Below are 27,090 nucleotides of genomic sequence, written 5' to 3'. Positions count from 1 at the left end.
TATCATATAATGATGATGTTTTGCTATCTTTTCATCATGGTTTATGACTAGTAGTATTTTTCCATATAGTACATCTACCTGTTAGTATTCCTTTGTAGAGATAAATCACATTGAACTATGTATTAACATATTAATATAGGTATACTTATTAACCTCTGTGTACATAATCTTACTTTTGTCACAGGTGTAAATAGCCAGCTTACTTTCCAGCTCATAGTTCAATGCATAGTGCCCGATTGTCCACTTTCTTTACAACACAAGTTTTAAATTTGCTTAAAATCTTTGGGTTCTTTTACAAATTCTGTAGAATTGTAAAACAATTCTTTTAAAAACATATTTTTGAATAATATTTATTTTTGAGTAACTCATGGGGAAAATTGCTACATATGGAATTTCTTTTTTTTTAAGATTTTATTTATTTATTTGCAAGTCAGAGTTACACAAAGAGAGGAGAGGCAGAGAGAGATAGAGAGAGAGACAGAGACAGAGAGAGAGAGAGAGAGAGAGGTCTCCTCAATTGGCCACAATGGCCAGAGCTGCACCGATCCAAAGCCAGGAGCCAGGAGCTTCCTCTGGGTCCCCGACGTGGGTGCAGGGGCCCAAGGACTTGGACCATCTTCTACTGGTTTCCCAGGCCATAGAAGAGAGCTGGATAGTAAGTGGAGCAGCTGGGATTTGAACCAGCACCCATATGGGATGCCTGTGCTTCAGGCCAGGGTGTTAACCCGTTGTGCCACAGTGCTAGCCCCAAGATATGGAATTTCTTAGTCAAATAGGTAAATATTTTTAAAACTTTTTGTTTAATTATAAAATAATACTCATCAAGCATTTTAAAATATGGAAGTACATAAAGGAAAAAACTGAAAGTCACTTTCCCCTAGTTTGATATTCTTCACTGAAGTAATACATTTTTATGTTGTAGACAAAATTACCAAATTACTTTCCAAAAAAGTTATTCCTTTGTATCCTTTCCCCAAGATATGAAAATGCCCGATTGTCCATTTTCTTTACAACACAAGTTATTTTCAGTCCTTTAAGTTTTTTCAAATCTAATATGTAAAATTTCAGGCAGTATTTTAAATTTGCCTTTCATTATTAGTGAGATTGGATTTTTTTTCTAATTTTTTTAGTAATGTGCTAGTTGCCTGATTTTTTTTTCCTTTGCCTATTTGCTATTGAGTTATTTATTTTTTTCTTAAAACTTGTAAGAAGTCTTTAAACACTAAGGGGATTCATTTTTTACAAATATATTTTTGGTCAATTTGTGTTTTGTCTTTGTTTTGCCAATAGAAGTTTTAAATTTGCTTAAAATCTTTGATTCCAGCCTTCCTTCCAAAAATAGGGCCTGGATCAATTTTTAGAGCTGCTTTTCCCAACTGCAATTCACCTAAATATATTGTAAAGGAGTGGGTGGAGGGGCTGATCAGAAAAGAGCAAGTAGTCCACAGTTTGCTGCTTCCATGCAGAAGCAAGCCAACAGGTTTTTTCACTTAGGAGCTTCTCAATCACCTTCCTCCCAAGGCTCTTGTTTCCAGGACAGGAATCTCCCCTCTTGCTCCCATCATAAATGAGGCAACCCCGCTTGAACATCCCTCCTGGACCCTGCACTCCAATGCTATCCCCTGTTGTTTAATATGAATGAACACATTATGTTATAATAGAGAACTCCTGTCTCCAGATAAAATGGAAATGACAGAATTGTGCACATCACTAGAGGGAGAACAACTAATTACAAGGAAGATTTGTACGAGATGTGCTTTTAATGATGATTAAAAGACTGCCCTTAGAACTAGGGCATTGGAAACATCTGGTCATTCATTGCCCTACTTGAAAACCCTTAGCTCTCTGCCTTCTGTAATGTAAAGGCCAAGCTGCCTCCCATAGCAGATGAGGTCTTTCACGATCTGCTGATCACCTTTTTTTTTTTATTTTCAAATAAATGCTAAGTAAGCACTTTCACTCCATATGTAATTGTTGAGTATGTACTACTCAGCTCTAGACATTGTTAGTGGTGGTCCCTGCCCTTACAGGCCTTTGGACTACTGGGTGGGGGGTGACAGATAATCCCAAATAAACAAAGCATTCTATAGTGTGGTCAGGGAGAACTTTTCTGTGGAGAGATCTAAGCTGAGACCTGAAGAATGAGCAGGAACTAACCATAAGAAGAGCAAGGCAGGGAGGGGAGGACGTTGTTAGGCAGAAGGTATGTCAGTGGCCTTGCAATCACCAAGAGTTTGGCGTATCCTAGGAACATAGAAGACTGGCACAGCCAGAGCTCAGGGAAAGGAGACAGCTCCCTGTAAGATGGTTCTAAACCCAGGGCCAGTTTTATAGATTCATGTATCCATTCACAAAACAGACATCTCATGAGCATCTAACTCTGTAAGCACTGGGCCCAGTTTGGGGGTGATGCCAGTGTAAACATCAAATCATATCCTCAGGGGAGTCCCAGTATGGTTGGAGAGACAAATCTGTGAGGGGATTACAATAATAGAATGCAAGTAGGCATAGAGATAAAAACCAAATGTTTTGAAAGCTCTAAACAGAACACCCTACCCTAACTTGATGGCCAGAAATCCTTCCCAGAGCTCATAAAATTTAAACTGAGTTTTAAAAATTAGCTTTTTTATTTTTAAAATTCTGCCTTGCTTTGGAAAGATATCAGTTACTTTTAAACAAAATTTGAAGAGTAGATAAAAAGAAAGGGAAATCTCAAATTAACTAGTCAGGATGAGCTTAGAACAATATGTACCATAGTGATCTGCTTTATTTACTCAATTTTCCCATGTACATTATTTTTTCACATTAGGAATGCATAATTTTTCTTTAAAGATTTATTTCTTCATTTGAAAGAGAGAAAGAGAGATCTTCCATCTACTGGTTCACTCCTCAGATGGCTGCAACAACCAGGGATTGGTGAGACTGAAGCCAAGAGCCTGAAGCTCCATCTGGGTCTTTCACATGAGTGTGGGGGCCCAAGCACTTGGGATATCTTCCAGTGCTTTCCCAGGTCCATTAGCAGGGAGCTGGATTGGAAGTGGAGCAGCTTGGACTACACTGGTGCTCATATGGGATGCTAGCGTTGCAGGTGGAGGTTTTACCCACTGAGTGACGATGCCAGCCCCATGAATGCATCTTATCCTATGTCATTATTGGAATGAACTATGATACAGGAGAACTACTTGGCAAAGTTCAACAATGGAAAAACAAAGAATGGAGCCAGTGTGCCTCAACCAAAAACATTGGGTACCTATAACCATTTCAGTGTGGTGTTGATAAGCACATTTGGTTGTGGGACAAGTGCTGTGGCATAGCAAGTAAAGCCGCCACCTTGATGGCGCTTTAGACTTGATGAAATAGGACACTCACTTATGTAATAGGTAATTATTTGGCACCTGTTGTAGACCACTTTGTTGAGCCTTGAGCATCTGTTCTGAACAGAACAGATATAGCCCCTGCCTTCATGGTTTTTCTAATGAAACAAAAGTACAGAGTTATGTAAGGAAATATAGCAGGGGGCCTTAACTTAGCTGGAGAGGTCAGGGGAGGTTTTTCTAAGGAACAGATATTCAAGCTTAAGAAGTAAGGGTAAGCAGGAATTAGTGAGAAAACTAGTGAACTAGGGGTTTCAAGCCAAGAAAAAGTATTGAGACCCAAGGTAGTGTGGATTGTTTAAGCAGCTAATGGAAAACTCCTTCAGATGGCCCTTGGTGGGGTGGAGAGCAAGGGATGTCATGAGATAAGTATGGTTTTCCAATAGCTTCTGAAAACACATGTCAAATAATGCAGGACTCTAGGGACGAATATGAATGTTTCATCTCAAATTATTAAGGGATTTTAAGCAAGGGCTTAAATGACATCATAGGATTTTTTTAAAAGATTTATTTTATTTATTTGACAGGCAGAGTTACAGAGAGAGGTAGAGACAGAGAGAGACGTCTTCCATCCAATGGTTCACTCCCTAGATGGCCACAACACTGGAGCTGTGCCTATCCGAAGCCAGGAGCCAGGAGCTTCCTCCAGGTCCAAGGACTTGGGCCATCTTCCACTGCTATCCCAGGCCATAGCAGAGAGTTGGATTGGAAGAGGAGCAGCTGGGACTAGAATCAGCGCCCATATGGGATACCGTTGCTTCAGGCCAGGGTGTTAACCCACTGAGCCACAGTGCCCAGCCCCAGGATTTTTTCATTTCAAAAAGATCCCTTGACTGACTGCTGATCTGAGAATGGGGGAAGAAAAGGTCCATGGAGAGCTATTCTCAGCATCACAGTCATTGACAGCCAGGTGGTGGCTGTGGAGATGGAGAAAGGAGCGCTGAATGTGGCTATTTCAGGTTGGACCTAGTGATGGGCTTGGTATGGGGGTGAAGGAGAGGGTGATAGTAAGGATGAGTATTCAGTTAGAGAAACTAGCTGAGTTGAGCTCCTTGTCTAGTACTGTGATTGAGTGCTACAGGAAGGACAAAACTCACATTTAAAAGGAGATGAGACAAGAATGCTGATTTAGACTTTTGAAATTGAAAATGACATCTAAGATATCTAATTAATGATCTTAGGCAGTTATTGTGGGCTACAGATAGAAATTTGGAAAATACTGATATTCAAACTCATGAGAGTAGATGGGATATATTATAAAAACAAAAACAGCAAAAGCGCTTTCTTTTTTAAAACTTCATTCTTTTTTTAAAGATTTATTTATTTGTTTGAAAAGCAGAGTTGCAGGGGGATGGAGGGAGGGAGGGAGAGAGAGGGAGAGAGAGGTCTTCCATCCGCTGGTTCACTCCCCAATTGGCCTCAATAGCTGGAGCTGTGCTGATCTGAAGCCAGGAGCCAGGACCTTCTTCCAGGTCTCCCTTGCAGGTGCAGGGGCCCAAGGACTTGGGACATTTTCTATTGCTTTCCCAGGCTATAGCAGAAAGCTGGATCAGAAGTGGAACAGCCAGGAAGGACTAGAACTGGTGCCCATATGGGATGCTGGCACTGTAGGCGGAGGCTTTACCCACTTATACTACAGTGCTGGCCCCTATTCATTTGTTTTTATTTGAGGAGTAGAGAAATAAAGAGAGAAAAAACAGAGTTCTCCCATCTACTGGTTCCCTCCCCAAATGCCTGCAATGGCAGGGGCTGAGCCAGGCTAAAGCCAGGAGCCAGGATTCAATACAGGTCTCCCATGTGAGAGGCAGGGACCCAATTATTTGAGTCATTACATGCTGCCTTCCAAGGGTGCACATTTGCAGGAGGCTAAAATTGACAGTAGAGCTATGACTCAAACCCAGGCACTCCAGTATGGAATATGGTTGTCTTAACTACTAGGCCAGATGCCTGCCCCAATAGTGCTTCCTATCATCACATTAATGAGAATAGCCAGTGGCTATGAACTGACTTCTGTGTGCTAAGCACTGGTCTGAGCATTTTACATGTATTAGTTGATTTGATCTTTTTTAAAAATATGTTTTTTACTTGACAGGTAGAGTTATAGACAGTGAGAGAGAGAGAGACAGAGAGAAAGGTCTTCCTTCTGTGGTTCAATCCTCAAATGGCTGCTACAGCTGGCGCTGTGCCAATCCGAAGCCAGGAGCTAGGTGCCTCCCCCCGGTCTCCCATTTGGGTGCAGGGGCCCAAGCACATGGGCCATTCTCCACTGCCTTCCCGGGCCACAGCAGAGAGCTGGACTGGAAGAGGAGCAATTGGGACCTGAAACCGGTGCCCATATGGGATGCCGGTGCTGCAGGTGGAGGATTAACCAAGTGAGCCACTGCTTTGGCCCCAGTTGATCTGATCTGGATGACTCTGTGTGGCAGATACTATTGTTACCTGCATTGTAGATGAGGAAGCAGAGGAGCTACAGAGCTAATAAGAAGCAAATCTGGGGACTCAGGATCTAAAGCCCAAGTTATTTTTTTTAAAGATTTATTTGAAAGGCAGAGGAGAGAGAGAGAGAGAGAGAGAGAGAGAGAGAGAGAAAGAGAGATCTCCCATTCACTGGTTCACTCCCCAAATGGTCACAATGGCTGGGCTGGCCTAGGCCCAAGCCAGGAGCCAGGAGCTAGGAGCCAGGAGCCAGGAGCCAGGAGTTTCATCTGGTCTCCCATGTGGGTGGCAAGCACTTGGACCATCTTCTGCTGCTTTCCTAGGTACATAAGCAGGGAGCCAGATCAGAAGTGGAGCAGCCGGGACTTGAACCACTGTCCATATGAGATGCTGGCACTGTAGGCAGCAGCTTAATCTGCTGAGCCACAGTGCCAACCCCAAAGGCTAAATTCTTAATGTCTCATTAGAAGAGAGAAGAGATTGAACTTGGAGGTCTGGACAGTTTCAATATATTTGGATAGAGGAGATAGACCTCGTATACAATGTGGAATAAAGTGTTTTGAGAGGTTGGAGGACCCATGAGGATGGGGTGTCTCAGAAACCTGGTGAAGGATGTTCTAGGTAGGTTGCCAAGGTCTGTGCTTAATTGCTGCCCAACGGCCCTGAGGGGACATATAGGCATGATATGGGTGATGAGCATAGAGAAAGGGTTTGCCAGGCATGGGGACAAAATGAATCAGAGATAGGTGTAGAAGAACCAGCTGCTGTTTGCTGTTGTTAGAGGACTGAGTGCAAGACCAGGAGAGGTGAGAGAGAAGACCAGAGAAGTTGCCAGGGCCAGATCATGAAGCCTGTAATGTGCCTCACGTTAGCAAGAGGCAGTGATCCCGGCCTAGAATTGTCTGTTACCAAAGTTGGGGAGCAACGCAGAGGGAGCTACCTACTGGTGCCTGCCCATTGTTTGCCAGGCACTGTTTTGAGCACTTTATCTATGTTGTCTCATATAATGTATGTGTTGTTTGCTGTTCAGTTCCATGGTTCCTTCAACTTACCCTGAGATATTTTATTTGAAATAAAACAATTTTTAAATTTATCCATGGTTCCTTTCATCACTGAATTGTTTATCGGGTGATAGATATTCTATGTGTGAGGAAGAAATCTATATATTGAGATCTGTACATATTTAATAGCACTCCTTTTTATACTTTTTTTTATGAACTGAGAGCAAGTATTGAAAGTGCTAGGAAGTATGAGTTATTTTACATAATTGAGCCACTTTGGTCACAATCAAGAGAAAGTGATTCATTGGGGTTATATTTGTCTTATACTTCCTCATACATCCTAAGCATTTTGAAGCCACAGTTCTTCCTGGGTTTGAATCCTGCTTCTGTAATTTGTTAGCTGAGGAGTCTTGGGCAAGTTGTTTGACCTCTTTCAGACTTTGTATTGAATGAGGGACTTCACTAGCAATTTTACAATTATAAAACATGTTGTAAGACTTCTGTAGAAAAGACTGCATCCAAATCAAAGTCTTTTGATGAAGATAGTCAATGTTTCCTTTCTTTGTTGGTGATTATGCTTTTTTTATTTGATATCTAGTTTATTAGTTTATGTACATTTGTCTGGAAGGCATAGCAAGGTCGAAGAGGTCAGATCTATTGGCAAGTCAAAATATTGACTCCACTGAATGATACAGACACACTATTGGAAATACATCATGGTTCTTCAGAATAAGGTCACTATTAATCCCATGACATTAGTGATCATGAAAACATATTAACAGAATACAAATTCTATAATAAACAACTTTCCTTCTTTTTCTGTTTCAGTTTTCCAAAATGGTGCCAAAGGAGGAATGTACTCTACTACCAGAAACTACCGTTAAGCTACCCCCATAGTCCAAAGACACAGAAGGGCAGAAATATCACTTGTTCAATTTTCAGATTCACAGTGGCCAATGCATGACATATTCCTAGATACATGAACATGAAATGACACCATGACCAAGCTTCTGAAAACTCTTAGCCTAAATGAGTTATGTCAACAATGGTAGAAACAAGCTAGCAAGCGTTTTTGCCAAAGATGAAGGAAATTAATCAAATTATTAGTGCTAGTGTAGGAGATTATATTTATTCAAAATAGCTGCTGAGCCCTTACTGTGTGCTAGGCACTATGTCAGGTGCTAGGAATATATTGTATTGATTAAAAACATACAAAATCCCTGTCTTCATTGGGCTCACACTCAAGAGAAAGGACACAAGACAATAAACAAAATAAATAAGTAAATTACATAGTCAGTGAGAGGGTGAGAAGTACTGCAGTGAAACAAAATAAAGCAACTGTGAGAGTGAACAACGGGAACTTTCTGAAACCAGGAAAGAAAAAAATAAACTTCTTTCTTGGAAAGTCTGTACGTGACTGATGAAAATATTTCTGGTTCCTTGACGTTCATGGATTTTCAAGCAAGAAATAAATGGGATTTTTAAACAAACACAAGAGTAGAACTGAAAAGTAGGAAGTGTAACTTTCATAAAATGGACTCTCAACACAGAGGTCTTGAGGCAGTGGGATCTCTGCTGGCTGCTGTGGTAGAAGCTTCCACATTTCCAGCAAATTCCATGATGCTCGCCCCACTGCCATCCACAGTGGGGCTGCAGCGTCAGGGGAGCCGAGGAAAAGCTAGACAGGACAGATAATGTGCAAGAATTCAAACAGCTCTCTGAGGTTTTCTTTTTATTTCCATTTCCTTTCTCTAATACAGCACCCGAGGCTGGTTAATTTTGTCAGGTAAGGGTGGGCTCATAAAAAATGAAAACTGAAAAAACAAAAACCACGGGAATATTGACATTTCCCGCTCCATCTTCCCTCTCCAATTGCTGAAGAGACACACGGCTATTGCATGTCCGTCAGTAGCTACACTGTTCCCGGTGGTCCACACTCAACTACCAGGGAGATTTTCGTCTTTTGATTGAAATTCAAATTCCCATTCCAACCAAAAGAACTCATTTCTAGTTTTAGCACCTGGAGAATTAGGTTCTCCAGGTAAGCAGTGAAAATAGAGAATGAATGATGCTGTCCTCAGTGATCATTATTTTCAGGAAAAAAATGGGACAGAGGCAGAAAGGCCAGGTTGCAGGACTAGAACGAAAAAAGGAGTGTCCAGACCTTGGGACAGTTATAAGTTGATCACAATAACAGGAGCCCTTTCTAGAGGTAATAATGCCATTAGATCGTGAAATTGTTCAGATGACATAGATTGGTTTCCCACTGTTAAGGCTTTAATAATGCCTCTCTGTGGTATCTGTCACCATGCTCTGTTTTTTGTTTGTTTGTTTTGTTTTGTTTTTTGCAAACCTCCTCCTTTCAAATCAGGAAGCGTATATAAAGTGCAAGTAAAATTCATCCCTGTGCTCCCAGGCTCTTGTTTCAATAACCAGTTTTACCAAACCTATCAGCTAACCGGCTGGCCAACAAGGACATGTGCAGGTCTTTCTGGAGTAGCAAGTGAGTTCGTCTGGCAGAGACAGTATCTGCAGGTCAACACAGTGTTGGCAAGAGAACACCAAGTACCACACACAAGACAGGACATGAGGGAGACAAACACTCAAGAGGACTTTCTTGTCATCTTTGGGTGTCAATGCTTAAAGAAAATTCGGGAACTGTAACTAAAGTGAACGAGGCCAGCGAATGTCACAGCATGGTCAGTCTTCAGTGAGCTCAGTCTCGCTCTTCCTAGTTAAATTCCCGAATTTCTTTTTGGCTTCTGCTCTTTCTTCAGCATCAAAGTACCAGTCATGGCGTATCTGGTGGCATAGGAAGGCCGCACGTCATGTGGATTCCTGCGGTCCGACCAGAAGAACAGCAGTCTATTGAAAATGGGCTCCACATCTGCTACGAACGATTTCCCTTCTGGAAATATCCTCAGGATCCCACCATGTAGCTTGGCATCCCAGTTCTTGTTCAGGTAGTAGATGCAGGTGATACAGCGGCCGTCATCATTGGGATTGTCCACGTGGCGAACATAACCTGTTCCATTTCCTGGATAGCATGCCACCATTGCCTTGGACCTCTCCTTGACGTAGTATTTGCCCAGGAGGCTTCTGCAGTACAGGACCAGCCTGTCGATGAGGGACAGGAGGAAGCTGATGGCCTCGCAGCCCTTCTCGTTGCCCCCGATCCACGTGATCTGGTCGCCGCGCAGGTGCCGCTTTGAGACCTGGGCGCGCGGCCCGGCCAGCTGGCCGTCCCGCAGGGCCCCTTCGCAGTGCAGCTGCTTCACGCGCTCCAGCACGCAGTTGCCCACCACCTTGCCCAGGAAGTTGTCCAGGTAGCAGAAGCCCACCTCGTGCAGGCACGGCATGATGTAATCCATGGCAATTTTCTCCAGATCCTGGCTCATGATGCGTGACAGGGGCATCTCACCTGCAGGACGCAGGGCAGGGACACCCCACGTGCACGTGGGGAGTGGGGAGCGACCCGCCGCAGCACCCAGCGGAGGCGCAGCGAGCGGAGCGCTGAGTTCAGGAACCTGCGGCGGGCACTGTCCAGGAGCCACCGCGCCACCGCGGCACCCAAGGGCAGGGGAAAGTTGTCCTCAACTCTGGCAGGAAGGGCTCGCCGTTCAGGGGCCAGCCCGAGATGTGCGGTGCTCCATGACTCAGTGCCGCACTGGCCCAGCGAGGAGTCCGAGGGCCCCTTTTGAGGATGCAGCGGCAGTGGCCTGTGGGTGATTATGTTTTACTCTTGATTATTTTATTGATTCAGAATTTTATAATTTATCCTCCAATGCACCAGCTAATTGTAGATGGAAATAGTGAGTTTTCTTAATGTGCATGTTAACACTGTTCTTTTAAAATGAGACCTAGTTCCAAAAAATAGTCTTCACAGGAATATTGAAGACCTAGAGTGTCTAAAAATATTCACTCCAAACTTCTGCCATCTCACATAGACTTGTAGAGAAAATGAAATTATTCAAGTTTTACTTCTTGTGATGGCAAACTTATCCATTAATTTGCAAGTTCTTGTTTTCTTCATAAATTTAGAATAATTTCAAGGCCTGCTGAAAACTGACTTAAACTTGATTTACTTTGAAGCCCCACACATCTCACATTACAGACTGTGAAGGTAACTTGAAGAGTTATAAAAAAATTAACATCTAAGTTAACCATGTTTTGTGCATTTAGGAAGCTTATGAAATAAACTGGAATCAGCAATGATTGTTTATAGCCCTTGTCTCTTCCCTTGAGGAACATGTTTTGTTTTGGTTTTTTTTTTTTTCATACGATTTTTTCTTCATACTATTTCTTTTTTAAAAAAATTTTTGACAGGCAGAGTTAGACAGTGAGAGAGAGACAGAGAGAAAGGTCTTCCTTTTTCCATTGTTTCACCACCCCCCTCAAATGGCCACCATGGCTGGCACACTGAGCTGATCCGAAGCCAGGAGCCAGATGCTTCCTCCTGGTCTCCCATGCAGGTGCAGGGCCCAAGCACTTGGGCCATCCTCTCCTGCCTTCCAAGGCCACAGCAGAGAGCTGGACTGGAAGAGGAGCAACCAGGACAGAATCCGGCGCCCCAAACGGGACTAGAACCCGGTGTGCTGGCACCACAGGTTGAGGATTAGCCAAGAGAGCCACAACGCTGGCCCATACTATTTCTTAAACACTTCTGCTTAGTGTAGGGTTAACTTTATGATCATTAAGTGAACTGAAAATAGATCTTTGTAAAAATTAAGAGTTGGAATAGGAGAGGGAGTAGGAAGAAGGATTGGAGAGTGGGCAGGACGGAGGGTAGGGTAGGATCTGTATATATGAAATATATGAAACTTGTGTAACTTAAATAAAATTTTTGTAAAAATGAACAGGCTGATTCTTGCTGTTACCCTCTTACCTCACATTTGACAGAGCCACATTCTGTGGTCAAAGTCAGTTGGAATGCGGTAGGGTGGATGCCAAACTGGTTGGAGTAGCTTTGATACATTATCTTAGATGAGTCATTTATAAATTTGACCTAGTGGCATAGGCCAGTTTAATAGCTGCTTCCATTATGACCCCAAGAGGAGACAGCTGGTGGAAGGGAGGCAGAAACATTTCTTTGCTTCTGAGCAAGGAATCTGTGGTTGGGTTGGTGGTGGGGACTGAATCTCTGGGTAGTCTCCATTCTAAACACATGAATTATGAAGGGGTGGAGATGAGGGGTTGTGTAGGGAGGAGGGAAAAGGCTGTTTTATCCATCTCTGCTCCCTATTTGCCTGTTCTGTCACACCAACACGTCCCACCCAACTCAACTGTCAAATGCTTTCTGCATCTTTCTCTATTTCTGGAAATTACAGACACTTTCAAGAGATCTTGGGTTTGATGAAACCAGTAATTCTTTAGTCTACCCTCTTGGAGCATGTCTGAGGTCAAGAACATTCAAACAAAGTTGTTGAGAAATGATTAGGGCACACCCTGTGCTAAGTGCTGAAGAGACAAAGATGAAAAAGATAGAGCCCTCCACCGAGAAACCTCACAGTCTCTGGATATGAGCACCCAAAGACCTCATTTAGCAGGGGTGGGGAGCTTGTTTTCTGCCAAGGGCTATTTGAATATTTAAAATATCATTTGTGAGACATACACAATTATCGACTTAAAAGTTAGCCTGCTACTACTGCTATTTATTGAAATTTGAGTCCCCAGCTGTGGATGCCTTGGCAGGGCCAGACCAAATGATTTTGTGGCCCTACATGATCGATGGGCTGGACATTCCCTGTCCCTGGTTTAGAGTTGAAGACTCTAGCAGGAGATCATATGAGATAGTGGAGATACTGGGAATGGAGTTCATATGTTTAGTTGAAGTCAGGAAAGGCTTCTTAGAGGAGGTGGCATTTACACAAACATACAAATAGGATTCTGGGAGCTGAAAAGGGAAGTGATTGTGTTTTCGAGGGAGGACATAGCTAAAGCAAACACATAAAAGTGTAAAGCGTCATAAAATAGTTTGTGTAGGGAATGGCAGATCCATAGTTTGACATGACTGGAGACATCACTGGTGAACAAAGATGGCAGGGGGTTGAAAGATTCAAGCATGTATTCTGCTGAGGGGTTTCACTAGTGTTCAAACTGTTCTATTTCTGAACCTAAGTAGTGGGTGCTTGGGAGTTCATTGTATCATTCTTTCATTTAGCAAATATTTGTTATGTGTACATGTGTACACACATTTACTTCTGTATTTACTTATACTTCTATGTATGTCATATTTCATAGCAAATTTTAAAAAATGAAATACACAATTACTAGAAGTGATAATTTTCTAGATTTCCAAGTTTCTTTAATAACTTTTGTTTCCTTGATCTGAGAAGCCCACTATAGGGGCTGGCGTTATAGTGTGTCAGGTTAAGCCACTGCCTGTAGCACCGGCATCCCATATGGTACCAGTTCAAATCACAGCTGCTCCACTTTCTTTTATTTTCTTTCTTTCTTTCTTTCCTTTTTTTAAAAAAGAGATTATTTATTTGAGAGGCAGAGTTACAGACAGAGAGATAGAGAGATAGAGACAGAGATCTTCCATCTGCTGCTTCACTCCCCTGGATGGCCACCAAGGCTAGGGCTAAGCCAGACTGAAACCAGGTTCCACGACCTTCTTTTAGGTCTCCCACACAGGTGCAGGGGCCCAAGCACTTGGGCCATTTTCTACTGCTTTCCCAGCACATGAGTAGGGAGCTGGATTGAAAGTGGAACATCCAGGACTCAAACTAGTGCCCAAATAGGTGGCTGTGATGTATGCAAAGGCTTAACCTACTATGCCACAGCGCCGTCCTGGCTTGCTCGCTCATGCTCCCTCCCTCTCTCTCTAGCTCTGCCTTTTAAATAAATAAATAAATTTTAAAAAATACTATTATGGACTGGCGCCATGGCTCAACAGGCTAATCCTCCGCCTTGTGGTGCCAGCACACCGGGTTCTAGTCCCGGTCAGGGCACTGGATTCTGTCCCGGTTGCCCCTCTTCCAGTCCAGCTCTCTGCTGTGGCCAAGGAGTGCAGTGGAGGATGGCCCAAGTGCTTGGGCCCTGCACCCCATGGGAGACCAGGAGGAAGCACCTGGCTCCTGCCATCGGATCAGCGCGGTACACGGGCCGCAGCGTGCCGGCCCCAGCGGCCATTGGAGGGTGAAGCAACTGCAAAGGAAGACCTTTCTCTTTGTCTCTCTCTCTCACTGTCCACTCTGCTTGTCAAAAAAAAGCCTATTATGTATCTTCAGAGTAGAAGTTTCTGAATTTTTTACAACTAAAATTGTGCCATAAGAGTTACATGAATTACTTAGTAGCCACATGGATTATAGATGTTATAGTCGGGTTTCAGAGGAGGGGATGATGATCATTCAGGATTTCTCATTTTAGTTCATATCAGAGGAACACCTAGTTTTTGTAAGATGTTTGTTTAAATTACCACACAAAGCATTCATTTTTTGCAGGCATTCACAGTAGGATATCAAAAATGAACGAAGGCAGATTCCAAATCACCAAGCTGCTTGTGGTTCTAAAAGGGCTGCTAGGAAAGCAGGGACCTGTGCTGTATGAAAGGGAATGATGTACTCGTTTGTGGAAGTTTGGGGAGAAGAGAATTTTGTGCATGGGATTCTCGGAGTTCTGAGATGGGTCGGTTTCCTCTGTCAGTGAGGTGCGGTCAGTCTTGTTCCTGAAATGTCTCAGGCAACAGGAACAGCTGCTTTAGGTGTCCACACCCCAGCGTTCCTTGACTGGTAAAATGCAAGTTAGCAACACTTCCAGTGAGTCATCTTCATTCATCAGGGACGTCTTCAGGGTTGTCATCGCGGTGGGACAGAAAAAGACTTCAAATCCCTCCATGTGCATGCAGCATGGGTGTAACCCCTGAGGAGGTTGGAAGGCTGTGCTCCGCTGACCCAGTACTGTTTGGTGCCCTGCTGTGCTGTGTACCAGTGCAAGCTGGTCCCCTGAACCTGCCTTTCCAGTGCCCTTCCCTTGACTGTCAGAATTACCTCATCTCTGCCAGGCATCCTCAGTGACGTGTACTGTGGAAGGACAGATGGCTTTTATTTTCCTTGCAAACTATTATGCAACGTAAACCTGTGCTAGCATTATTTTCTCAGATTGCAACTATTATAAAATATAACTCAGCTCCATTTTGTCCTTACTTTCATTTCAAATCAAATAATTCATTTCGGTTGTCATAGATCTTTGGTATAGATTTTCACTTTATCTATTGTAAGCTTTTTTCTCACTTCTACCTTTTGTGGTGTGTGTGTGTGTGTGTTGGCTTTAATCACACAACCTCAACTCCCAAACCCTTGTGTTTCCTCCTCTTACCAATTCCTATATCATCTTTTACTCTTTCTTTGCTTATTGCTTCATGAATCTTTCTTCTCCAAGTCTGACTCTTGTCCCATGTCAACCATGCTTTGTGGCCCTAAACTGCGGTATGGCCCCAGGGAAACTCCTGAGCTAAGCCTGTAGAATTTGCTTTGCTACCTTTTATCCCAGTTTTCTTATCTCTTTTCCTCTCTTCCTCTCCCCAGCCTGGCCCAGCAGCCCCTGGATGACAGCCAGGGCCTCCTAGGAGGGGGGGCAGCTCCCCGCAGAGCCTGGGGAGGGGGTTGGGTGGTGCACTCCCATAATCAAGGTGCAATCAGCACTAATCAGCACATTCTTGAAATACACCCAACTGGATGGGGAAGCAGGTGAATGCGGCCGGCTTTTGGATCTGTGGCAACAATAGCTCTTTGTCTGCATGCCAGGGGACTTTGCTGTGCTCTGCTGAGCCCACCACTGATGGGAAACAGAAACACCCCCTTGGGCCTACAGCTGCCCCGGCTGGGGGCAGGGGCTGTGCAGGTGCCAGGTCCACCTGCCTGCAGGGTGAGGTCCATGCACTCCAGCACCACTACTGAGCACCTACTGTGCACTGGGTGCACCTGACGCTACCTTGGGGGGAGGTGGGCTATGTTCTGTAGTGACTGGAGGAGGGGCTCCCTGTAGGTTGCTTGGCTGAGAAGTGGCTGATCTGAGGCAGCAGCCCCATCTGTCACTCCCAGCTGTGTCTGTTGCTTTAAGGGCTGGAGGTCTGTTGAGACACTGTCCCAGGTCATTGTAAACCCACACCTCCAGGACCCTCCTAGACCTTGCAAAAATAGGGCTTACCAATCCCGAGTGGCAGAGGGGGCCCAGCAAGGCTGCAGAGGGTGGTGAGTGGAGTTGCCCTAGGTCACGGCAGAGTAGTGACGTCACTGAGCCCTGAGCTTCCTCCAAGGCCCATCCCTGCACCCATGCCTTCCCGCCAGGGTCCTTCTGAGTGAGGCTGGGTACTTGGAGATTTCCTGGGCCAGGTGCTATGGGGTGCTGGAGGGCCAGCCTTGCTCCCCCTTCTGTGGGGGGGGCACCCCCAATTTCCCCCAGGGTGGTAGCACTCAGGCCCCCACAGGTGAGGCTGGGAGTGCTCTGGCTGTAGCCACCCAGCTATGATGAGAAGTCACAGGGCTGGTGGGGAGGGGGCTGCACGGGAGGTGGCAGGGTGGGAGGGTGGGGAGGGGGGACCATGCTGCAGGCCAGTGACAGTGGAAGGTTGAAGGTCAGCGCAGCAGCTGGGGATGGAGGGAGGGGTGAGCCTGAGGGTCACAGGAGGTGGAGGAGTGCGGCTCAGGGCTCAGGAGCGAGGGGTGGGTGGTGACATGGTTCCTACCTGGGCCGCCCAGGCCCGCACACCACTTGTCTTCCGGGCCCCCTTCCAGACCCCCACAGCTGGGGTGAGCCTTCCCCTTGCTCCCAGGTGACAAGAGCCCCCTGCCAGGCTCCCAGCTGCCAATCAAGCCCCATGAAGCCACTGGAAGGGCTCCATTAAGAGATCAGCACATGTCCCTCTCTGCCCCCACCCCCATCAATGGCTGCAAAGGCCCCGAGGCCCCCCTGACCTCATCACCGCCGTCACTGTCATATCGCCTTCTGCCACTTACCCTGGTTCATCTTGCTCTGGCCTTCTGGCCTCCTAGCTGAGCCGTGAGCACTACAGAGATGCTTCCACCCCGGGGCCTTTGCACATGCTGCTCCGGCACCTGCAGCCACAGGTTCCCTCCCTCACCTGCCCAGCGATACCTTCCCCACCCAGCCCATCTGAGGTCCCAGCTGCGCCCTCTCCACCACCTTTTCCGGGCTCTCCCCCACTCCCCCTGCTTTATTTTAGTCACATCATTTTACCGTCATCTGCCATCCTCAAAGCCGGCATTGTCTTGTCTCCTTTCACTCAGCGCCAGCTGCTTCGGTGTCCAGTCATGACGTGGTTGGACAGCGGTGGTGGGGGTCCCAGGAGAGGAACTTGGTGGGAGAGACTGAGTTTGAGTCATGATGGCCAAAACCACAGGGCCATCCAGGTGGCAGCCAGGGGGGCAGGTGCCTGTCTTGGTTTCCTCATCTGTCCACTGGGCTGAGCATCCCAGCTCCCAGGGGGCGTGGGGCACTGGCTGATGGGCATAGCAGCTCAGGGAGGCAAGCACTCCACCACACTCAGCCATGGCAATGGTGTGGGGCAGCTCCTACTGCCTCCTACCCCTCCCCCAGCCTACCACAGGAGAACTGCGTCCCCCTCCTGCCATGCCTAGGTTGTTGCCAGGGGCCAGGAGAGTTTTTTTGCAAAATAGCTTCCAGGGCTCTGCTTTGGGGATTGGGAGCCCCAGAGGTGTCCTTTGTTGAGAAAACAACTCTGTGACACTAAGAAAAGTGCAGAAAACCAGAGCGAGCTGAAATCTCCCTGACTGTTAGTTGTCGGAAATGCAATCAACTCTTCAGGAAGGCATCAATTCATATTCAGTAAAATGACTGATTCAACCATAGATAAATGTTGATAGGGACATGAAGAGCATGGAGCCTTCATAAACTTCCAGTAAAACAGTGCAGCCACTATGGACAGTAATTCGGCAGTTTCTCAGCATGTTCTACATGGGACTGTTTATTGACTCAGCAGTTTGTCTCCCAGGTATGCCACTAAAAGATACAAAATCCACATGCCCATGAAGGCTCCCTGCAGTGGTATTCATGAAAGCCAAATATGAAAGCAACTCAAATACTAATATGTGAGAAAAACAGTGTGCAGTATATCTTTTATAATGGCATAGAATTTGGCAATAAAAATTAATTAAGAAATGAAAGACCACAAAAATAGTGAAAGTCAAAATAATTCTTTTTTAAAAAAAGAGAAGAATTAGTAGCAAAACCCCACACATCGTAGCATCTACAAAAATGGGAAAAAACTGAGTTTGGAGCTTATAGTGATGTTTCCAGCTGTCTTGGATGAGAAAGCAATAAAGAACTGCTCAAAGGGAGATCTGAAAACTCTGAATGTGGTGAGAACCATAAATAATAAACACACAAGTAACAGAATGAGTATATGCCTTCAAAAGATTTGTCCTTAAGATAGAGTCAAAGCATAGAAAAAATTGAATATAAGAAAATAAAAAAGTGTAGCTTTAAGGTTTATTTTAGAGGTATACCTGTATGCCTATTGGTGTATGTGAATTATATACAGGGCAAATCTAAGACTATTTCTTAAAGATTTATTTATTTATTTGAAAGCCAGAGTTACACAGAGAGAGGACAGGCAGAGAGAAGCAGAGATCCTCCACCAGCTGGTTCACTTCACAATTGGCCACAATAGGAGGAGCTGTGTTGATTCAAAGCCAGGGGCCAGGAACTAGCAGCTTCTTCCTGGTCCCCATGCAGGTGCAGGGGCTCAGGGACTTGGGCCATCCCCTACTGGTTTCCCAGGCCATAGCAGAGAGCTGGATCAGAAGTGAAGCATCTGGGACTCAAACCGGTGTCCATATGGGAAGCTGTGGTGCAGGCATTAGCTTTACCTACCACACCGCAGGCTCCAAACTAATATATATATTTTTTTTACCATGCTATCTGCTGCCCTGCCCCACCCAGTATTTTACTTCCAATTCTTTTAAAATTATCAATATGACTAATCAAATCTCTGTGAATCACTGACTTATATTCTGAGTAATTATGGAGATTGACAATAATTATGATGCAATTTTGTTTTAGAGCCAGAGTGAAGAATTTAGAACACTGTGAGAATGGCAATGAATTCAGAGTAGTGTTTTTTACACTACTTGGCTATTAAAAATAAAGTTTAAGCAAATATTTCTTCTAAAGTGTTTTTAGTGAGTATTAGAAATCCTGATTCAGACCTTTTGCTAGTTAAATATGTTCACTGTCCCACCTTGGAGAAATGAAATGTGTACATTATACTCCCATGCAAAGTTGGTTAGTAGACTCTGTAATGCCCTTCCAAAAGCTTATTGACAGCATTTTGCCTTCATTTGGAAAATTAATGAAAGTGAAAGATACTTACATATGTGTGGATTACCCATGAGAACAGCTCTAAACTTCACTATCTGAAACCTCAATGATCAGAGTTGTCTTCATTTTGACTGTTTTGCCTTGGATTTCTTTCCCTTTTACTAGGATAAATGTCTTTTCCAATGAGGGCTGGGTTAGATTAGCACTTTTCTACAAAAGATTCCAGATTTCTAAGTGTTTATTAAGGTAGTGATGGGGTCTGTGTGCTTGGGTCACAATTTGAAAGAACACAATTGATATAGGGCATGTAACTAAACTGTTAACATTATTGTCATTAGCAGTATTGCTAAGTATTTTCTTTTTGTCTTATTGTTCCTCATTTTATTCTTGGCTTTTGATGTTTTGAAAATTTACAGCAGAAAACCATAAGAAACTATGGACTGTTGCATTTGAAGGTTTATGTACTTATTTTAAATTTCATGCTTGTAAACAGTGCTGGTATTTCTTTTGCTTTGTTTTTAAGTACAATTGAATTTCACAATGAAGTGACAGCTGGCAATGCATGTACCTCAGCATAGACAGGCAATCTAAACAGTAAAGTTGGGTACTCTGGGTTTATTGCTATACAGTGCCAAGTCCCTTTGAAAGAATTGATGACAAACATCTTTAGCTTCCAGTCAGTGAAATTTCTGTCTTAAAAGTCCAAAATTTTGAGGCCAGCACAGTGTCTTTGTGGGTAAAGTTGCTGCTTGTAGTGCTGGCATCCCATATAAATCCTGGGTTGAGTTCCAGATGCTCCACCTCTGATCCAGCTCCCTCTAATGCACCTGGGGAAGCAGTGGAAGGTTGCTCAAGCACTTGGTCCCTGTACCCACAAGGGAAACCCAAAAGCTGCTGGATTCTGGCTTCAGATTTGCTCATTTCCAGCTATTGTGGCCATTTTTAGGAGTGAACCAGCAGATAGAAGATCTCCCTCTCTCACCATCTGTAACTTTGCCTTTCAAGTAAATACATAAATCTTTGAAAAATGAAATAGTCCAGAATTTAACAACTGCAAATGTACTGTTTTATTTCTTTTTAATCATAACGTACGACCTTAAAACAAGTCAGACAAGACTCACTTTCTATATGGATGGTACAAAAACAACAAGGGATTCAGAGGAGATTGCTTAGCATATATAAACTAGGGCACATTGAGAAGATTTTAGAACATGGAATTGAAAGATAAGCATTTCTGCAAACATATTTAAATCTATGCATAGTTTTCTCATAGTACATTTTTCTATCAACATTTAAGACTCATCAGATTGCATCATGAAAACACAGTATTACTTTTTTCCAATATAAGAACATTATATCAACATCACAGTCATCTGATTTCATGAATATTTATTGTAGTTCAGCCATGCATTTCTTTACAACTTAATGAGCAATAATTACTTCATTTTTTCCACAGGTCAGACATGTCCAAGAAACAAAGGAGGCCAAATGACTGGGTCATTTCTTTGCTCATTATTAAAAGCGATTAAGGAAACATAAGTAAAAGTCACACAAATAATCTACTTCAGGAATTAAAACAGAATCGTTCTTTTGTAGAAACTATAGTCTTTACCAACCTACTTAGAGAAATGTGTGAAATTCTTGAGTAAAATTCTGACTACCTAGATCAAAATCTACCATCTTTTGAAAATCAAATTTCCAAAACACAAATATAACATAAAATAGCAAAACTTATACATAGACCAGGTACGTTAAATCACATTTTGAAAACTGAAACCAAGAAAAAAAGCTAAACAATCAAAATGTCAGGCCCATGCTTACAGGTATATTTCAAACTTCTAAGGAAGAAAAAGGAAACCTGTTTCCCAAACCTATGCAAATGGAAATAAGCAGAGAATATTTTTAATTTCTTTCGGAAAATCAGCATTACGTCGATGATGATGCAAGTGTACCAGGAATAATTGAAATAATTCTTAAAAGTATACCTTTCATAAACAGATACAAATATTCTAAGCAAAGTATTATTATTTTTTAATTTTAATTTAAAATTTATTTGAGAAATGCAGAGACACCCCACCACCACCCTTCCCACCTGCTGGTCCAGGCCCCCACCACCCCTCCCACCTGCTGGTCCGGGCCCCCAAATGCCCAAAACGGACGCCCTATCCCCTGAGGGCGGGGCGGGGCCTTCTGCTCTGGCCTTTCTAACCCCGGAGGGTGGGGCGGGGCGGGGCCGTCTGCTCTGGTCGCTCAATCCCGGGAGGGTGGGGCGGGGCCGCCTGTTCCGGCCACACCTGACCCCGCCCTCACCTCCCCCACCCAGGCAGGTGCTCCGCGACTACAACTGCCTGCAGAAGCTGCTGCAGCACCTGACCTCACTCAGCCTGACCATCGTGAGCAACGCGTGCGGCACGCTCTGGAACCTGTCGACCCGCTGCGCGCAGGACCAGGAGCTGCTGTGGGACCTGAGCGCCGTGGGCATGCTGCGCAACCTGGTGCACTCCAGGCACAAGATGATCGCCATGGGCAGCGCCACGGCCCTGCGCAACCTGCTGGCCCACCGGCCCGCCAAACATCAGGCGGCCGCCACGGCCGTGTCCCCCAGCACCTGCGTGCCCAGCCTCTACGTGTGCAAGCAGCAGGCGCCGGAGGCGGAGCTCGACGCCCAACATCTGGCGCAGGCGCTCAACCACCCGGAGAAGCAGGCCCTGCCCGGGGCCAGGCGGCAGTCAAGAAGCCGCTGCCGCCCCTGCCGCACCTGGACGGGCTGGCGGGGGACTACACCTCCGACTCGGTCTGCTTCGACGACGACGACGCGCCGTCCCTAGCCACCGCCACCGCCGAGCCCACCAGCCCGGCCGTGCTCTCCCTCTTCCTGGGCAGCCCCTTCCCGCAGGGCCAGGCGCTGGCCCGCACCCCGCCAGCCCCCCGCGGCGAGGCTGCCTTGGCGGCCAAAGCCAAGCTGGCGCTGGCAATGGCGCGGATCCACTGTCTGGTGGAGGACATCTTGGCCTTGCACACCTTGTCTGATGACAGCTTCAGCCTCAGCTCCAGGGACCACGGGCAGGAGGCGCCGAGGGAGGGCCAGGCGCAGTCCTGCTCGCCCTGGGGCGGCCCCAAGGGTGGCCGGCAGGAAGCAGGGGGCTGGGTGCACGCCCTGCTCTGGCTCAAGGCGGCCCATGCCAGCCTGTCCAACGACAGCCTCAACAGCGGCAGCACCAACGATGGCTACTGCCCGCGGGAGCACAAGCGGCCCTGCCCGCTGGCCGCTCGGCCCGATCTCGACCTGAGGGGCAGCCAGGCCTAGGGCCCACCCGGGACGCCGCCGGCGCCGACGCCCGCGTGGGCACCATCAAGCTGTCGCCCACCTATCAGCCCGTGCTGCCGCTGGAGTCCGCGGGCAGGGCAGGCGCCCCCCCCACCCGGCGGCCCCAAGGCGCCCCCCGCGGCCCGGAAGCAGGCCTGGCTGCTGGCAGAGGGCCTGAGCCAGGTGCCCGAGAAGCTGGGGGCCGCCAGGCCGGCCGCGGCCAGCAGGGCGCTGCAGAGGCTGGTGGCGCAGTAGGGGCCCCTCTCACTGTCCCGTTGCAGCTCGCTGTCCTCGGTCGGACGCCCGGGCCCCAGCGAGGCCAGAGACCTGGACAGCGACTCCTCCCTCCAGGGCCTGGAGGAGGCCGGCCCCGAAGAGGCGGAGCTTGACGGGGCGTGGCGTGGGCCGGGGGCCGCCTCCCTACCCGTCGCCATCCCGGCGCCCCGGCGGGGCCGCGGTCTGGGCCTGGGCGTGGAGGACGTCACGCTGTCCAACTCTTCTGAGAACTGTGTGCAGGAGATACCGCTGGTGCTGAGCCGCTGCAGCTCCGTGAGCTCCCTGGGCAGCTTCCAGAGCCTGTCCATCGCCAGCTTCATCCCCAGCGGCCCTTGCAGTGGGCTGGGCAGCGGCACAGTGAGCCCCAGCGAGCTGCCCGACAGTCCCGGGCAAACCATGCTGCCCAGCCGCAGCAAGACGCCGCAGGCTGCGCGGCGCGGCCAGCCCGAGAGCAGCCAGTTCAGCCTGCGGTGGGAGAGCTACGTGAAGCGCTTCCTGGACATCGTCCACTGCCGCGAGCGCTGCCGCCTGCCATCCGAGCTGGACGCTGGCAGCGTCCGCTTCACCGTGGAGAAGCCGGACGAGAACTTCTCCTGCGCCTCCAGCCTCAGCCCGCTCGCCCTGCAGGAGCACTAGGTGCAGCAGGACATGGAGCTGCGGCTGCTGCCGCCCTCCTGCCCAGACTGCGGCGTCTGTGGTGGTGGCGGTGGTGCCGGGCAACGCCGGTGAGAAGAAGCCGCCGGACGCCAAGAGGGGCCGGCGCCCGCAGGCTCCGGGACCCGCATGGCCGCGGACCAGGAGCTGGAGCTGCTGCGCGAGTGCCTGGGGGCGGTCGTGCCCGCGCGGCTCCGCAAGGTGGCCTTGGCGCAGGTGCCCGGCCGCCGGGCGCTGCCCGTCCCGGTCTACATTCTGGTGCCCACCCCGGCCCGGGAGGACGACTCGGCCGAGGGCACGCTGGTCAACTTCTCCAGCGCCGCGCCACTCAGCCACTAGACTGCAAGGGCCCCCCCCAAGGAGCAGCCCCGGGGCCCGCAGGACAGGGGCCGGCCCCGCGCCCCTGGGGGCCCCCAGAAGCCACGCGCTGCTCAGAAGGTAGTGGCGGACAGTGATCTACGTGCCCAGCCCGGCCACCCGGCCCCACCCCAAAGCTGTCCCTGGCCCCCGCGCCACACCGAGGTAGGCGGCGGAGACCCCCAGCTCGGCACAGCCAGCAGCCGCAGGCAAGGCGCCAGCGCCTGGGAAGCAGAGCTCTCTGAGCCTGCACAGGCCAGGCAAGATCTCCGAGCTGGCGGCGGTGAGCCACCCCCGCCCCCAGGAGCGCCACGCCCCCCTGCTCCTCTGTCCAACACCCCTTCTTCAAGCTCCTCCCAGACCTCGCCCGCCTCTCAGCCTCAGCCCAGGAAGTCGACCCCCGCCACCCCAGCTGCAGGGTCTCTGCCCGGCCCGGCAGCCCCGCGCGTGCCAAGCACAAGACCTAGAAGTCGCCTGTCCAGATCCCGTTCAAGCAGAGGCCGGCCAAGCGCGGGGCGCCGCCGCTGGCCAGACCTGCCCCAGAGCCGAGCCCCAGAGGCCGCGAGGGGGTGGCGGGGGCGCGTGGGGCCGACTGGGCCTGGTGCGTGGGGCCTCCGCCCGCTCCAGCGGCAGCGAGTCCTCGGACCGCTCAACTGACCTTCATCAAGAAGTCGCCTGGCTTACTGCCTTGCCGGCGCATGGAGCTGTCCTCCGCCGCCGCCTCCGTCGCCTCCGCCTCCACCTCCCAGGGCGCGTCGCCCCGCTGCGGACGGCCGGCGCTCCCCGCCATCTTCCTCTGTTCTTTGCGCTGGGACGAGCTGAGGGCGGCCCCCTGGCAGCAGCCGGCCCGGCCAGGGTCCGGTCCCGGCCCCAGCACGTGCGCGCTCCGGCGCAGCAGCTCCAAGAGCCCGTCGCGCCTTCCAGTGCGCACGCCCCCCGCGCTACCCCTCTTCAAGCGCTACTCCTCCCAGCCCCACATCAGCATGGCCCAGCCACTGCCCAGGGTGGTCGCGCCAGGCACGATGTGGCGGCGCATCCGGGATGAGGCGTCGCGCACATCCCGCGCAGCACCCTGCCCTCCTCGGCCCTGCTGCTCCGGGGCCACCCGCCGCCGCGGAAGACCTGGGACGCCTCAGTGCAGATGGAAGAGGTGGCCCAGTCCTAGACCAACGCAAGCACGTCCCTGAGCCTGGGGAACCCGGAGCAGCCCCCGCCCCAACCAGCGCCCCGGCCGCCCAACGAAGTGGATGAGCCGGTCCCGGCCAAGGGCCCTGCCCCCGCGCCCTTTGCCCAAGAGGGCTTGGGTATCGCCTTGGGCGGCTTCCCTGCCAGCCTGTAGGGCCACTGAGGATCAGCGGCCACTTGGCAGCCTTCCCTCCACCCACCCTCCTGTTCCTCACGCCGCCCTGCAGCATCTGTCCCATGTGTACATAGCGCGCCACCCGCCAGCACCCCATGTAAAGCCGCCGGCTGGCGGAAGGACCACATCCCCTGCATCAGTGTTGCACAACTTTAAAAAACAGAGCTGTCCAGTTGCCTCTGCTGCATGAGTGGGGCAGATGCGGGCCTCCCACACCGGCCACGAGCAGGGAGGCCAGCGGTCCCCACTGGCCCAGGAAGACTGTCCCACTGGGACGTCTCTGTCCAGCTCTGTCCTTGGCTGTGGCCCAGACTCTGTCAGGTCCGACAGTGCCTAGTGGGCTGGGGAGTCTCTGCCCCGGCTGAGAGGCTGTGGCTGGGGTCTCTGAAGCTCAGGCAGCGGAAGAGAAACTCCTGTGGCCCTGGGGCTCAGTCCTGCCCCCCAGGATGCAGGGACACCTTCCCAGGGACAGAGGCCCTGCCAGCCCGTGGACGCTCGGCTGTCCCCCACATCAGCCTCTCCCGCAGTGATGAAGGGGAGGCTCCTGCCCAGGAGTGGCAGCATGAGGCCTGCGGGGCCCCGCCAGGGCTGCCGGCTCCTCCTCTCAGCCAGGGAGTGGTGCGCTGATCCAGCGCCAGGCAAGGGAGCAGAGTGGCCCCGTGAGATGGGCAGAGTCCGCTGGGGGGAGGTGGTCTCAGGCGCCCATACAGGGTCCAGCCTGTGCCGGGGGCGGGGAAGGGCGCAGGTCAGCCAGAGGAGGTAGCGGCAGAGGCGTTGGGCAGCACTGAGCGCATCACGTGGCCGACGTCCAGCTCCAGCTTGGCACCGGCTCACTGCAGGCCCTGGCACTGCTGCCTCAGCCCCTCACCTGCCCGCTGCAGCCATACGTTGGCGGTCACTTAGGCCTGGCTCTGCTGGTACAGCCGCTCCCTCTGGGCCTCGGGGTCCTCACTCCTCCTGGGGTCTCCTGGGGGGTCTGGGACAGCATGAGGGAGCATCAGTCACAAGGGAGCCCCCAAGACCAGAGCCACCCAGCAGGAGGGAGCCAAGCCTGGGGATGCAGGCACCTGCATACCCCACCCCTGCACAGCACAAGCCCACCCCGGGTGGCCTAGGTGCCCCACAGTCACTCTCGGGGGCCCACGCGTGACCTGGCGTCTCACACGCCAGCCAGCCAAAACATACCAGTCTCAATAGCGGGGTCCCTGCCGCCCACCCAGAGCTCTAGGTCCCCAGATCCCCGTCTCGCACATTGTTCTAGAAATGCTCTCCTCCACAATGATGGAAACAGCAGGGCCCACACCAAGGCCACCGGCAGCTGCTCTCCCTGGCAGCCAGCAGGAAGCCGGATGGGACATAGAGCAGCCTGGATCACAGGCGGCGGCTTTGCCCACCACACGACAGCCATGGCCCCTCTAAGAGCCCCGTCCCCAAGGAGGGCCAGGGCCAAGGGAGGCCCAAGAGATGGACAGGGCCCACTGGGGGTGGGGAGCTGGCCCTGGGTACCTACATAGCCCAGCTGGCACCCAGGCCTGGAAGAAGGGGCCCAGGTCAGCCCGAGGCAGTGGAATGCAATTTGTTTTTTTGCCAAATGGGCTGTGGCACTTCCTAGGCAGATGCACCTGGAGCGATACTGCATGGGGGGTTGAGGGGAAGCGTGGCTGTGACCCTCAGAAGCAGCAATGGGATGGCAGTGTGCGGACACACATGGTCCACAATCCCCACACACACGTGGTTCACGATCCACACACACATGTGGTCCACGACCTCCCATGCAGTCTAGGGCCAGAACAGCAGCAGGAAGCAGGCAGCCTGGTGCCACCTGGTCAGCGAACACATTTTGCTGAAATGAGGGAGTGGGTCCACTCCTGTGGCATTACAGCCACCAGCTCCTCCCTGGCCAAGGCTGGGAACCTGGCCTCGAACCCTGGCCTGATGCCTGCTCACTACAGGTGACTCGCAACAGACAAAAGGCAGCCGGTGACTGAAAGGCTGCTCAGCATAGGCTCTGCCAGGTGCCCT

The 27,090-nt window shown here is 49.5% G+C and overlaps 1 protein-coding gene and 1 pseudogene across 1 annotated transcript; one reads left to right on the top strand and one right to left on the bottom strand.

The window, feature by feature from the left end:
• Positions 1–9,480: 9,480 nt before the first annotated feature.
• Positions 9,481–10,227, bottom strand: LOC133746759 (prolyl hydroxylase EGLN3-like). Its single transcript, XM_062175004.1, has one exon. The coding sequence runs from the start codon at positions 10,225–10,227 to the stop codon at positions 9,547–9,549; it is 681 nt and encodes a 226-aa protein (XP_062030988.1). The 3' UTR covers positions 9,481–9,546.
• An 11,031-nt stretch (positions 10,228–21,258) lies between these two features.
• Positions 21,259–25,047, top strand: LOC133746959 (adenomatous polyposis coli protein 2-like; annotated as a pseudogene).
• The last annotated feature ends 2,043 nt before the right edge of the window (positions 25,048–27,090 follow it).

This window comes from Lepus europaeus, chromosome 18 (genome assembly GCF_033115175.1).
Source record: "Lepus europaeus isolate LE1 chromosome 18, mLepTim1.pri, whole genome shotgun sequence".
NCBI lineage: Eukaryota > Metazoa > Chordata > Mammalia > Lagomorpha > Leporidae > Lepus > Lepus europaeus.
The sequence above is the reverse complement of the archived record's forward strand: the minus strand, read 5'-3'. Positions and strand labels throughout refer to the sequence as shown.